Source organism: Micropterus salmoides, unplaced genomic scaffold (genome assembly GCF_014851395.1).
Source record: "Micropterus salmoides isolate LMB-PRFRI ecotype aquatic unplaced genomic scaffold, ASM1485139v1 Ms_hic_scaffold_1216, whole genome shotgun sequence".
NCBI classification, from domain to species: domain Eukaryota; kingdom Metazoa; phylum Chordata; class Actinopteri; order Centrarchiformes; family Centrarchidae; genus Micropterus; species Micropterus salmoides.
The window spans coordinates 1-12,492 of NW_024040282.1; the positions used below are offsets into that span (position 1 = coordinate 1).

General features: G+C 38.8%; 1 protein-coding gene across 1 annotated transcript; it reads left to right on the plus strand.

Annotated features, from left to right (window-relative positions):
* Positions 1 to 701: 701 nt before the first annotated feature.
* Positions 702 to 11,510, plus strand: LOC119900068 (melanopsin-A-like). Its single transcript, XM_038714845.1, has 7 exons — positions 702 to 1,097; positions 2,751 to 2,922; positions 3,205 to 3,366; positions 4,881 to 4,988; positions 8,476 to 8,647; positions 8,772 to 8,963; positions 11,362 to 11,510. The coding sequence occupies exons 1-7, from the start codon at positions 941 to 943 to the stop codon at positions 11,446 to 11,448; spliced, it is 1,050 nt and encodes a 349-aa protein (XP_038570773.1). The 5' UTR covers positions 702 to 940; the 3' UTR covers positions 11,449 to 11,510.
* The last annotated feature ends 982 nt before the right edge of the window (positions 11,511 to 12,492 follow it).

Below are 12,492 nucleotides of genomic sequence, written 5' to 3' on the forward strand. Positions count from 1 at the left end.
ACTGAACAAAATATTGTCGCCATAATCCAACAGCCATGTGTCCTTTCACACAGTGATCCGGCTCTCAGGGTTAGACCGTGAAAAAAAAGACCATGACTTGTAAGACAACAGCATTGAAACGCCACACCTTTTCCATGGCTTTTTCCACATACATTGTTCCGTCTCTGTTACTACCAACATTCCCGGCTCAAATCTGACCCCCCTCCCCCGTACCTTTCATACAGCGCAGCGAGCTGGAATATTGTTGTTATAATCCCAGAAAATAAGGCAGTGTGAAAGCTCCTACTGTTTATTAAGAAAACTTATATATCCTACAACAGACAATGGGAAGACACACACTTAAATATACAAGAGGGAGGTGATTAACAAGGCACAGGTGCAACAAGCAGGAAAACACAAGAGCAGGAAGTGAAGTGAACAGAAACGAGAGGAGACATAAGTAACAAAATAAAGGTGGAAGTTTACAGAACAAATCAATAAACAAGGAAAAACCATAGACTGTAAGCAAAAAACAGAGAGACGAGGAGTTAAGTAAGCACAGACACAAGAGGAAGGGTTTAACAAAATAAAACAGGAAATAACCACAAAACCATGACAGAATCAAGTCATCAACCATTCCTCAAGCTATGTGGCTAGCATGGCTAAAATGTAAAAGGAAAAAAAGACTATGGGTACAAACATTTGTTTCCAAACTTAGGTTAATGTAACTGTATTATCATTAGTTCTGGCTGTTTTCAGCCTTTCAGCTCTTTTCATCTATCACACAATACTTTCAACTGTAGACTTTCCCAGCTGCAGGATCTACTGCCAGAAATGCATTTATCCGGATATCAAACATATTTTTTCTTCCCCTCTACTGCTTCTTTGTCCCTCCTTTACCTCTCCTGGTGCAGGTTGTGAGGTATATGCATTCTGCGGAGCACTGTTTGGTATCTGTAGCATGATTACACTAATGGTGATTGCGGTGGACCGGTACATGGTGATCACCAGGCCTCTGGCCTCCTTGGGGGAGATGTCTCGCAGGAAAGCCCTGAGCATCGTGGGTGCTGCCTGGTTCTACTCCATGGGCTGGAGCCTACCCCCCTTCTTTGGCTGGAGTGAGTACAACTGCACTCAGATACCTAGAAACAGAGTCATTATTGATCAGTGTGATTCCTCTGAGGGATTTGTTGAGCTCTGTCTCATAACTTCGATCTCACTGTTTTTGTTTTGTGTCTGCATGTCAAATTCCTGATGAAAGTTACTGCTATCTCAAATAGATCAGACTTTGCCTTTTGTCAAGCTGCCAAATACATTTAAATCAGTTATCAGAAGGCAGATCACCTCATGCTTACCTGTAGCTGACATTACAACAGCCCAAAAATAAGTCATGATGAGGTTGTGAAGTCTTACTTTTTGTAACAGACTATATGTTGGTGTTAACAAGCAGCCTCCATTAGGTTAATTCTCTATACTTCTTGCACGTCACACTTTACTCTGACTGCTGTCACGGTCACAGGTAGTCAATTTTAGTAGCTATCGATTTTCAATCGGGCGGGCCTTACCTACTATGACCTTGTCAGAAGGCAGATGCCACAGAGTTGGTAATTAAATTAAGTTACTTAGACATAACAACAAATACAATCAGTTCAGTACGCTGTGAACGCTTATTGAACTGTTGAAACAACATAACAGGAAACAGCTCTGACACTTACTACTAGGTGTCTGTCCAAAAAGGACTTAAATTATCACAGGACAAAAACACAAGGTTTGCTGAACAGACGGAAGTTTAGAATGTCAGACATATTGTATATGTATTCAAATAGAAACAACATGTCTTTTGGATACACATACTGGGAGCCCCTGTCAAAGTTCTGTCACTCTGCATTGACCATGTTGCAGTAGCAATTTCCACTAAACATTCTTTTGGGGTTTGGAGCCCCCACCCCCACAACAACTTTACACATCATGTAATAAAAGTGACTTAGGGCTTCCTTTCGTGTCTGGAGAAAGGGAGATACAGTGTTTTAAAGTCTGCTGTTGTTATGTATGTAAGTGTATGCTTAGTTTTGTTCAAATGTTTACACAAAGACAGATTGTAGTGTCTCTTTATGTGGGTGTGTAATTTTGTGGACTTTGTGTGAAATTTATAGAAGAAGTGGTGTGGTCTGGAGAGAGCGCTCCAACAGCTTTCTCTGATGGATTTTACAGCTTGACAGATAATACTACATAATAGAGTTTTCATCAAACAATCAGATTTAGGTGCTTAAAGTATTATCAATGCTTGAGTACGACATTGTCGGTTTGTCTTGTCTTGCCAGCACACCAGCTCCTGACAGCAATACTCACAGCTCTCCTGCTACTAACACAACAACAGACAAAACATTAGCAACACTAACGCTACTCACCTTTTAAGTAGAAATAGAAAAACCTCGGCATCCATCTTGATGCCTTTCAACTCTCAGAGGTCTCTCCACCGTTGGAAAGGTGTTTTTTTTTCAAAATTTATCAGTAGATGGAGCCTCAGTACAGCAGCCCTAACATCCCCTGAGAACTGGAATGTCAAATGAGGTACAATGTGAAATTCAACAATTTTACTACAGGTTATCGTAAGGACACCGCATACTGCATGTACAGTTGCCAAGATATTACAAATGCATGTAGTTCAACTTTCAGATAGGGAAGAAGCTGGAAGTTATTCAATGCAGAAACCAACAGAAAAATAGGAACTCGTGGGAAGCAACAACTAAAGTGTTTATTTTCTCTCACAGGTGCCTATGTCCCAGAGGGTCTGATGACGTCTTGTTCCTGGGACTACATGACATTTACCCCTTCTGTCCGCTCCTACACCATGCTGCTCTTTACCTTTGTCTTCTTCATCCCTCTCGCCATCATCATCTTTAGCTACTGCTGCATCTTCAGAGCCATCCGACACACAACACGGTTGGTACAAGTGTGATGATATTGATGTCTTGCTGATTAACAACTTTGTCAGAGTTTATCTATTCCACTGATGTCTCACTCGACCTGAACGATAATACTGCCTATCCTGGCAGTACTGTCAGTGTTGGTGATTGGTGAATTTTGTGTGTACACGACGAGTACAATACACGACTACATCAATTAACTTAGACGTCAAAATAAATTAACTAAAAGAAAAATACAATAAAACCCCTGACAAATATAAGCTTTCATAACCATGTTGAGTGTCTCTGTGTTTGACAGAGCGATAACAAAGATCAAATGTGAGGGAACAAGAAACTCTGCCAAGAGATTCCGTAAGATGAAGAGTGAGTGGAAGATGGCCAAGATCGCACTTATTGTCATCCTACTATATGTCATCTCCTGGGCCCCTTACTCCTGTGCAGCCCTCACTGCATTCGCTGGGTAGGTGTGTGTACTTTGTTAAAGACCGCTAAAGAGATATTTTCTTTAATCTAGTGATTCAAAGCATCCCCATAATAATGAAGCGCTATATTTTGGGGGGATGTAGTTCATAATAGTAAAGCAGTACAGGTAGTTTAAGCTCATCTATTCATCTATCACCATTTTAACCAGACAGGGGTTGTGGTGGCAGCAGGTTTAGCAATGGATATATGAGAGAACATCCAGGGTTTTTTCATTATAAAGCAAGACAAAGATCTAATATATTATATATATAATGTACCAATAAATATTACTTTAAGGCTCTGCAAGTTGATACTAGTTATATTGGCATAAAATGAAACTACTTGCTGCCTGAAAGATGGGACATTAATTGTGATTCAGACACATTTACAGCAAATAGTTATACAGATAGATTTGGCATAAATGTTTCTGCTCTTTAGGGGAGCTCTCAAACTATCTGGGCAGCAATGAGGATTTTGGGAGAGCTAATCCCCATCATAACAAACATATGCATGAACTTGAAATCAAAGAACAGATTTTAGTTAAACATAATCAACATTTTTATAATAACAATGTATCAAATGACAATGTGAAAACAATGTGACGATGTGAAAGGAGTTGCTCGGAGTGATGAACTTACAAAGAATTTTCACATGAATCTACAGCTCCCCTCAACTATATGGAGCTTTATGGTAAATGGTCTGTACTTGTATAGCACCTTTTCAGTCTTTCAGACCACTCAGAGCACTTTTACAATTCATCACATTCACACACTGTACGGCAGAGGCTAAGGTGCCAACTGCCATCAGGAATGGCAACAAATTCATACACATCCACACACCGATGGAGCAAGGGTTTAGTATATTGCCCAATGACACATTGACATGCAGACTGAGGGAGCCAGGGATCGAACTACTGACCTTATGATAAGTGCATGACCGCTCTACCCCCTGGCCTCTCTCTCATAGCTTTGTTTTCAGCAGCAAACTCCACTGTACACTACTCAGCACCAAAAGAGTGAATACGTCTCCTTTGTGTGAAATATTAAAGTGCTAACTGTTAGCCACGTTTTCTAAAGACACAGTTTTTGTTTATTACTGGAGAACAGAAACATACCTCCAAATGAAAGATAATGTTGCTTCATAACTGCTGGATGTGTAAATAGGCAACGAACGAGTTCACCGTATCAACTTTATAAGATCAATATATGTCAATGTTGTGTTTACAGCTTGTTTTTGCTGCCCCCAAGTGACAGCTAAAAATCAGCAACGCTACGCTTAATACTGTAGCATAAAATCAGTAAAAATACACTGTTTGCATTTCAAGTGCACATTTTATGTGATCTTTAAACAACAACATCCAACATTGAAAGTGAGTGCGACTGTGAGCCTCACCCCTGTGTCTCTACACACCCACCACTGCTCTTGTCACATGAATATGTCTAATTCCCTTCTCTCATTTTTCTCCCTCTTGCCAACATCTGTCCCCACTCTCCTCTCTTCTGACTCTCTCAGGTACGCTCACATGTTGACTCCATATATGAACTCTGTTCCTGCTGTGATCGCCAAAGCATCTGCTATCTACAACCCCATTGTATATGCCATAACACACCCCAAATACAGGTACAATGCACACAATAATGCAAGTGTTAGTAGTTTCATTAACAGCAGATTAATGTGATGGAAATAACATACTTTAATTTATCATTTCCACAGGCTTTTATTGGAGACCCAGCTATACTCTTTCTCCCTCGCTCTCTCTGAAATTCAAGTTTACCTTCTTTGCATATATTTGCATAAAGTACAGTATTGCAGGTTGCATTGGGTTTGCAATGTAAGTAATACTAATAATTTGTACTCTTTACTATACTATACAGTGTATTATAAAGATAAGGAAAAACAAAAGACTTTGCAAACAAATAAACAAAAATATTTAAAAAACATGATACAATGAGAGATACAATTGTCAACAAAACAGGAGGAAATTTTTGAAGTAGCTCAGCTTCATTTGTTATTCCTCCAGTTTTACCTCGGGATGTGAAATGCTTTCATATATTTTGCTGCTTCCATGGCAATATCTGTTTTCTCCCCAAGTAAAATGTTATTTGGTCTAAGAGTGTTTCAAATTTTGGTTTTGCTCTTTCTCTACTTGTTGATGGCAGAACTGGCTCTGTTTTCTCTGTGTTGTCAGGTTTGTCTGTGTCTACCCACCTCAAGGCTCTAGGGTATGGTCACTCTGTACATATTCAATTAATGGTTCTGGTTGCTCACAATGGCAAATAATCTGTCTTGTCTGATCAGCACTAAATACAACGGAAGATTATTTTCAGAATTTGTTGTAGTAGACCAGTAGTTAGTGTCAGTGACGTTTTTGACACAGAAATGTTGGTGGATCAAGGCACATCATCTTTGATTTTACCAGGCATCATCTGACATAGTAGTTTGACACTCTAATATAAAACCAATTAATGTCAATTCCAGTTTGTGGTTCCAATTTTAATTCAACAGTGACTAAAATAGATGACTAAAAAAACGACAGGAATGTTATGAACTAATAAACTCAGAGAGAGAGAGAGAGAGAGAATATTAAAAGTAGTAGCCCAAGGGCGGGATGAAGTCAGTATTACAAGAGCTGGATCCCATTTGGACCTTTTTACAATTCTAAAACTTAAACATATGCCAAGTTGATAAACCAGACTAACTAAAAGAGAGGTCAATTAAAAATATAATACAAATGCAACAGGAAAATTATTCACATTATTTCTTGAAACCAAAGGTTGCTCTATATTCTTTCCTGCGTGAAAACATCTCAATAACTTTGCTGTTGTCCATTAATGAATTCATTTTCAATTGATTACATGGCAAAGGTGTTCATCCTTCCCTGTCCCACTGTGTTGCGTGTAAATATCATAATCCTTTTCAGTGTGAAAAAATTTCTGAGAAAGCTGGCTACAGGTTGCTGTCATGTATTGACCTCAACAGAAACAGTGCATTGGTGCAGTGGCTCAGTTGTGTTTTGCCTTGTTCACAATGGACCATATGTTTACAGCTCACTAAAGCTATGTGCAAGGAAAAGCAACTGAAATCAAATAGTCATTTTTGCAAAAACCTATTGCACGCCTCCTTCATAACCGCCAATGTGTTGTTTTACTCCGCTTTACACTGTTTTGTGCATCTTGATAACATCTGCTCGCCCCACAGCTGGTTCATGTGGCTCTTGAGATTTCCAACTGCCGGGCTAATACAGTCTTCATTACCGTCTCCTTTGTGTGAAATATGCTATATATGCAAATATATAAAATATAAAATATGCAAAGTGCTAACAGTTAGCCATGTTTTCTAAAGACACAGTTTTTGTTCATTACTGCTTAAGTGAAGATGATATCAGTAGGTTTGTGTGGTCCATTTTTCTCTTTAAGATAATCTCCAGCTTCATTTCCAATGGCAAGTGCTAAACTTTTTTAGCTTTTAACAAATTATTCACACAATTCATGCTTTAAATTTCAATTATTGGTACAGGTTTGCTGTTACATTAGCAATGCACTCACTGGAATACTAACCAGCACAACAATTAAAAATTAAGACAAATACGTATTAATTGACTTCACCAGTGAATGGCAGATTTGTACAGTGAGATGGGTGATACCAGTCATGGGGCCAACACCAAAGGGCCCCTCAGGCAATCATAGAAAATGAGTATGGCATGCACAGAGAGGCTTCTCTACCAAACTCTATTACTGGGGTACTGAAGGGCCAGCCTTATCAGCTTGTCCCTGCCAGCCCAACAGCCGAACTGTTCGCCACCACCAGAACAGACAAACAGTAGTTTGCTAACCGCAATAAATATGAATGCATAGAAGTCTTTTACCTTGCCTCAATAATAAAATTACAGTATGTATCTTAAAATAGGAATGAATAGCAATGTCAAGCAAAAACTGAATTTCTGGATGTGCTTTTTTTCATTCACAAGTCAGTCCAAATACTCCAAATCGTCTGCACAATTCCATCTGGTATGGCCTAATGTAAAGTCGCTGGTGGGTGGTGTACTTTTCTTTTTCTTTGGCTTTAATTTCCTTGGCCTAGGTTGTGTGAGGGCAGTGCTGAGGCAACGTACTGTTCTAATGGGTGTATTTTTGACACTAATTGATTCACTTGATGGAGAGCAACGATTGCAGCGTGCAGAGGGTTTGCATGTGAAAAGGCTTTGTTAGATGTGTGTTTCTGAAAGCCAGCCAATTACAGCACTTTCCCTCTAGTGGCTTCATATAGTCTTCTTACAATCTCAGAATCTTGTGGGAGAAATCACAAGCAGCCCATGCTGACACTCAAAGTTCTTGTGGTCGCCTCATGGTTTCTGTAGCTGTCATAGAATTTAATATACTCTCCCTGTGGAAACATCTGTCAACAGTGTATATGGTGTCTATGTGTAGCACTACCACAAACCACTGAATGCACAAATCAAGCATATCGTAATTTCAGGCAGACAACAAAGTCAAGCTCAGCTCACAATCCCAGCACATCAGCTGATTGCAGCCCATCTCAAAGCCAGCCACATCAGCTAGCAGCTCAGCTGATTCCCCTCATGGCATTCATTGGTAAATTCCATAAAAGGCGCCTTATTTAAGCTGCTTTAGCCTGTCTACCCTTGCTGCTTTCTCTGCAAGCAACTTGTTTCCCACTGCTACCCCAGCTCCTCCTTTCAGGCTGTCTGATTAATAATATTATTTCTGTTGTTATAGATGCCTGCTCTGTTCTGTACCTTGGGGCTTTCCACGTAGGCACGTGGAAGGGCAGGGATATCCCAGAACAGAGCCATACTGTCAAACATAACTTACTACAGAGCAAACATCAGTATTTTTGATTAAAGTTGTCCTGACTGAACTATAAATTACTATGAATAATTATTCCTCTTGGCAACACAGAGCAAATGTAATGTAGCTGCTGGGGTCACTGGCTTTAATGTATTTATATAATTTGTTTATTCTTTTTTTAAACCCTAATTGGCCTAATTCAGCTTGGCATTCAGGGTTGTCAGAGGTCCCTACGCTTTACTATCATATAATAAATTTGTTCATTTGGATTTTAATATTTCTTTCTATCTCTCTCTCAGGTCAGCACTCACCAAGTACATTCCCTACCTCGGGGTATTGCTGTGCGTTACTGGAAGAGACCGTTTCAGCAGCAGCAGTCTCCAGTCCACCCGCCGATCAACCCTCACCAGCCAATCAGAGAGCAAATGCCCCAGCAGACCGCACAACTCCTCCCTTTCTGACAGCGAATCAGTGAGTGTATCTCATATCTAATATGGTATGTCTATGTCTTACACTTCCTATTACAAATACTTTGAATTACGAGTTGCTGATTTTAGTCTTGTGTGTTTGTGATTTCGTCTGTGTGTCTTCTCAGGCTCGCTTCTCAGACACGGAGGAGGATTGCTCATCTCAGATTCCTGCCAGTCGTCAATTGTCCAGTGATGTCAAACAGGTGCGTCATGCCAGCCAGAGGTCAAAGGTGAGAGGCCACAACACAAGAGAGTTTGAGAGAACTGCCACCCACATCGCCACTGACCCGGCCATATATCTCCTCTCACAAATTACAGTGAGTATTGGAGCCTGGCTTATGTTGTACATTTCTAACTTTAAATGTCAGATAGGTATTTAGGATGAGAGATTAAACATTTTGAAGGATCAAAAGCAGGTCCAGAAACCTTTTGACTCAGCACTTCTGGAGATATTTAGAGTATAGATTTAGTTTAGACTGGCATTGAATTCTCGCTTTTATCAGCTAATAGGTATCAGCTGTTTCAGTCTTGCTTCACAATCACTGGCTCAATCACCAGCTGGTGTGGCTTGAATGAACTCATTTTCACTTTGACATTACGGTTTAATATGTTAAATTGTGGACTGTAGAGTCTCAGCAATGAAGTTGGTGCATTTATTGTGGACAGCCAACAGGAAAGATCAGAGGTTATAAAAAAAGTAAATTTTCCTTTTATATTATATAGTGAACAGCATCAAATTGATGAGCATTATGTTAGATTATGGCATTTTAAAAGAAGACACAACAAACACAAAGAAAACATTTCTTTTTTATTTGCTTGAAATGTAATTGTTAGCATTTTAACACATCTTCATAATGAGGCTTGGCCAAAACCCGGCACTTTTTATCTGAATGGTGCTTCTTGGCGATTGCAACATTCCTAAGCATTGTGCTGTAAGGCCAATGGAGAGTGACAGGTCATTCTATGTGGGGCATCCAGTATATGGAGCATTTCCGTTTCTCTGTAATCATCTTAGTTCACAGAAAAATTCACCATCAACCCACATGTCCGCACATATGCAAACACACACATACAGAAGCACTGCCATGCAGGTCAGATTCAATGAGGACTGCATTACAGAGGGTCCAAAGACTAATCCAATAATCTGAGTCTTTCATACTTAATCCACAGCTTGCATGATGTGACCCCATGTTTCAACATATTGCACTTGTTGGCAGACGAAGATGACTGATTGTTTAGGAGTATCTGACCTCCTTCTGCTTTCATCACTGCACAGAGCAGATTGTATACTTTTTACTTTTTTCTGTAATCTGTGTTTACCAATTTTCAACCAGTGGTGTAAAAGACAAAATAACATAAAAATGTACTTTTACCTACAATTTCCGTATGTGATTAGTATAATTTTGACTTTGGCATATTTCCTTTTTTGTCCATTTTTATTAAATTTTTTTTTTTAAATTAATTACAATATTACAGAAACAAATGTTTGTACCTGTAGGGTAACTCTGAAGTACTTACAATACCTGATACTTTTAGACTTAAAGAAATAGTTTGACATTTTGGGAAATGTGCTCATAGTCTTTCTTGCGGCGAGTTAGATGAGAAGAGTTGCCACTTGCACGTCTGTACACTAAATATGAAGCTACAGGCAGGAAACAGCTAGACTCTTTCTGTCTTTAGGTAACACAATCTGTCTATCAGCACCTCTAAAGCTAATTTATTAACACATTGTTTGTTTAAAGTGTATGATTGTCAAAAGTTCTGGAATTTAGTGGGGATTATGTGCTGGACAGTGTGTTGGCCGTGCCCATGACTTAAGTCTCAGTTTGTCACCGGACCGTAAGTCAGTTTACAGAAGTCACAATGTTAAACACATGGTAACACATATGTTTAGGTTAGGCAAAAAACAATACTTGGTTATTAGGAAAACTTTGTGGTTTGGGTTAAAATAAGTGACTTTACTTTTAATTTAGCAGACATTTCTATCCAAAGCGACTTATAATTGCTATATGTCAGAGGTCTTTAAAGAGGTCACTGAACACTTGACTCAAACATTGGTCTCCTGTGTGAAAGTCCTGCATTTGTTTCACCCATCCACCAACAACAACCTCCTTACACGGAATTTCTTGCTCTTTATAATGCATCACCTGACTTCCTCCTTTGCTACCTTCATAGGCCACTAGAGACCTAACAATAAATGTAAATATGGGTCATAATCACAAGAAAGACTGGATGAAAAGACTCCAGCTTTAGAGGTGCTTGTCATAGGGTTTTATTACCTTTTGGACAGACCTCTTTCAAGTCTATGCTAAGCTAAGCTTACTGGCTACTGGCTGTAGCTTCATATCCAACAGACAGATATGATAGTGGTGTCGATCTTCTCATCTAATTCTCAGCAAGAGAGTAATAAACCTCTTTCCCAAAATATTTAACCTTTTTTTAACCTTTAAGAATGAATTTTGATTACTTTTCATAACACGATGGGTATCATGAAAACCATTAATGATTTTCAATGTTAATGCTAATCCCGTTGCTCTTGGCACACGTAATTGTTACTGGCATAAGCTGGGGACTATCGGAGGAAAATTATGTGCTTTTGAGAGAGATCCTTTATCTGAAAGGTCTGTGTTCAAATCCCAATTAGAAGTTTCTCTACTGTGACAGTACAAAAGATATTTTTAACTAAATGGCTGTGTTTATGTGCGTACTGTTCAGACTCAGACAGAGCCTGAAGACATCTCCATGTCGGCCATCAATCTGCAGCCAACCAGTCATCTGCCTGCTACTGTAAGATACCTCTGATCACCCCACCTATTGCTCTGTGCAGTAGATGTCGCATCTGTTTTTTTGTAACAAGAAAATCAACAAATCCCATGAAAAATGAAATCAACAACACACACTATCCTACTAACAGCTATTGTGTGTGGAAAAGGCCTGAGTTTGCTTATTTTCTCATAGAACTCTGTGGTTGTCCAGACACTAAATCTCCTTCTTTCATTACAGTGAACGGCCATGTGTTTATTCCTCTCAGCTCATTGTAATTGCATCGGTACCATAAAGTAAATTTTTCAGTATTGTTATTTTTTTGTGTATATTCTGTCTCTTAATTGTGGTGTAGTCTAGTCATTTAGTGCACCTGTAGTGCAGGATGTCATGATTTTCAAAATCACCACTGCTGATGGCCTTGACCTTGCTTTTTTCTACCTTTATGCCTGTTAAAGTTGTACTTACACTATAAAGGTCTAGTCTAACGTAATCTAATTAACATTTTGACATGACATAATAATGCTCAGTGTCTTGTTACTTCAAGATATGTTTTATGATAGAATGATATTATTCCAATTTAACAAGACACCTTTCATTTTGTCTGGATTTGGTGTCAGATCCAGTAAGAACAGTGCTTTCATGAGATATGTCTGAACTGTTATTTTTTGAGTTGATTTTGTGTAATAACACAAGTTTCATGACATAAGAAGATGAAGTAATATGTTGTTATAGCAAGAAAAGTTTCTCTGGGAAAAGTGAATAATTTGAGAGAAAATTATTTATTTTAATCACAAGAATCGTATATCTTAAATTAAATGTGTTTTAGATGAAGAAGCAGAAAGGTACTTTTGTTGTGATTAACATGCAGACGCCACGGTCAACTGATAAACAAAAGAGATGTGTTTTAGATGAATCATCATTTCCAATGATGCAATATACTACAAAAGAGAGTATATGCAACACCACAACTACGTGTGATAGATTGAAGGTATTGTTATTAGTTTACGCAGGTGGTTTTATAACACATTCATTGTGATAAAGGATTATCACTGAATGCAATATTGTCGAATAGTGTTTTGG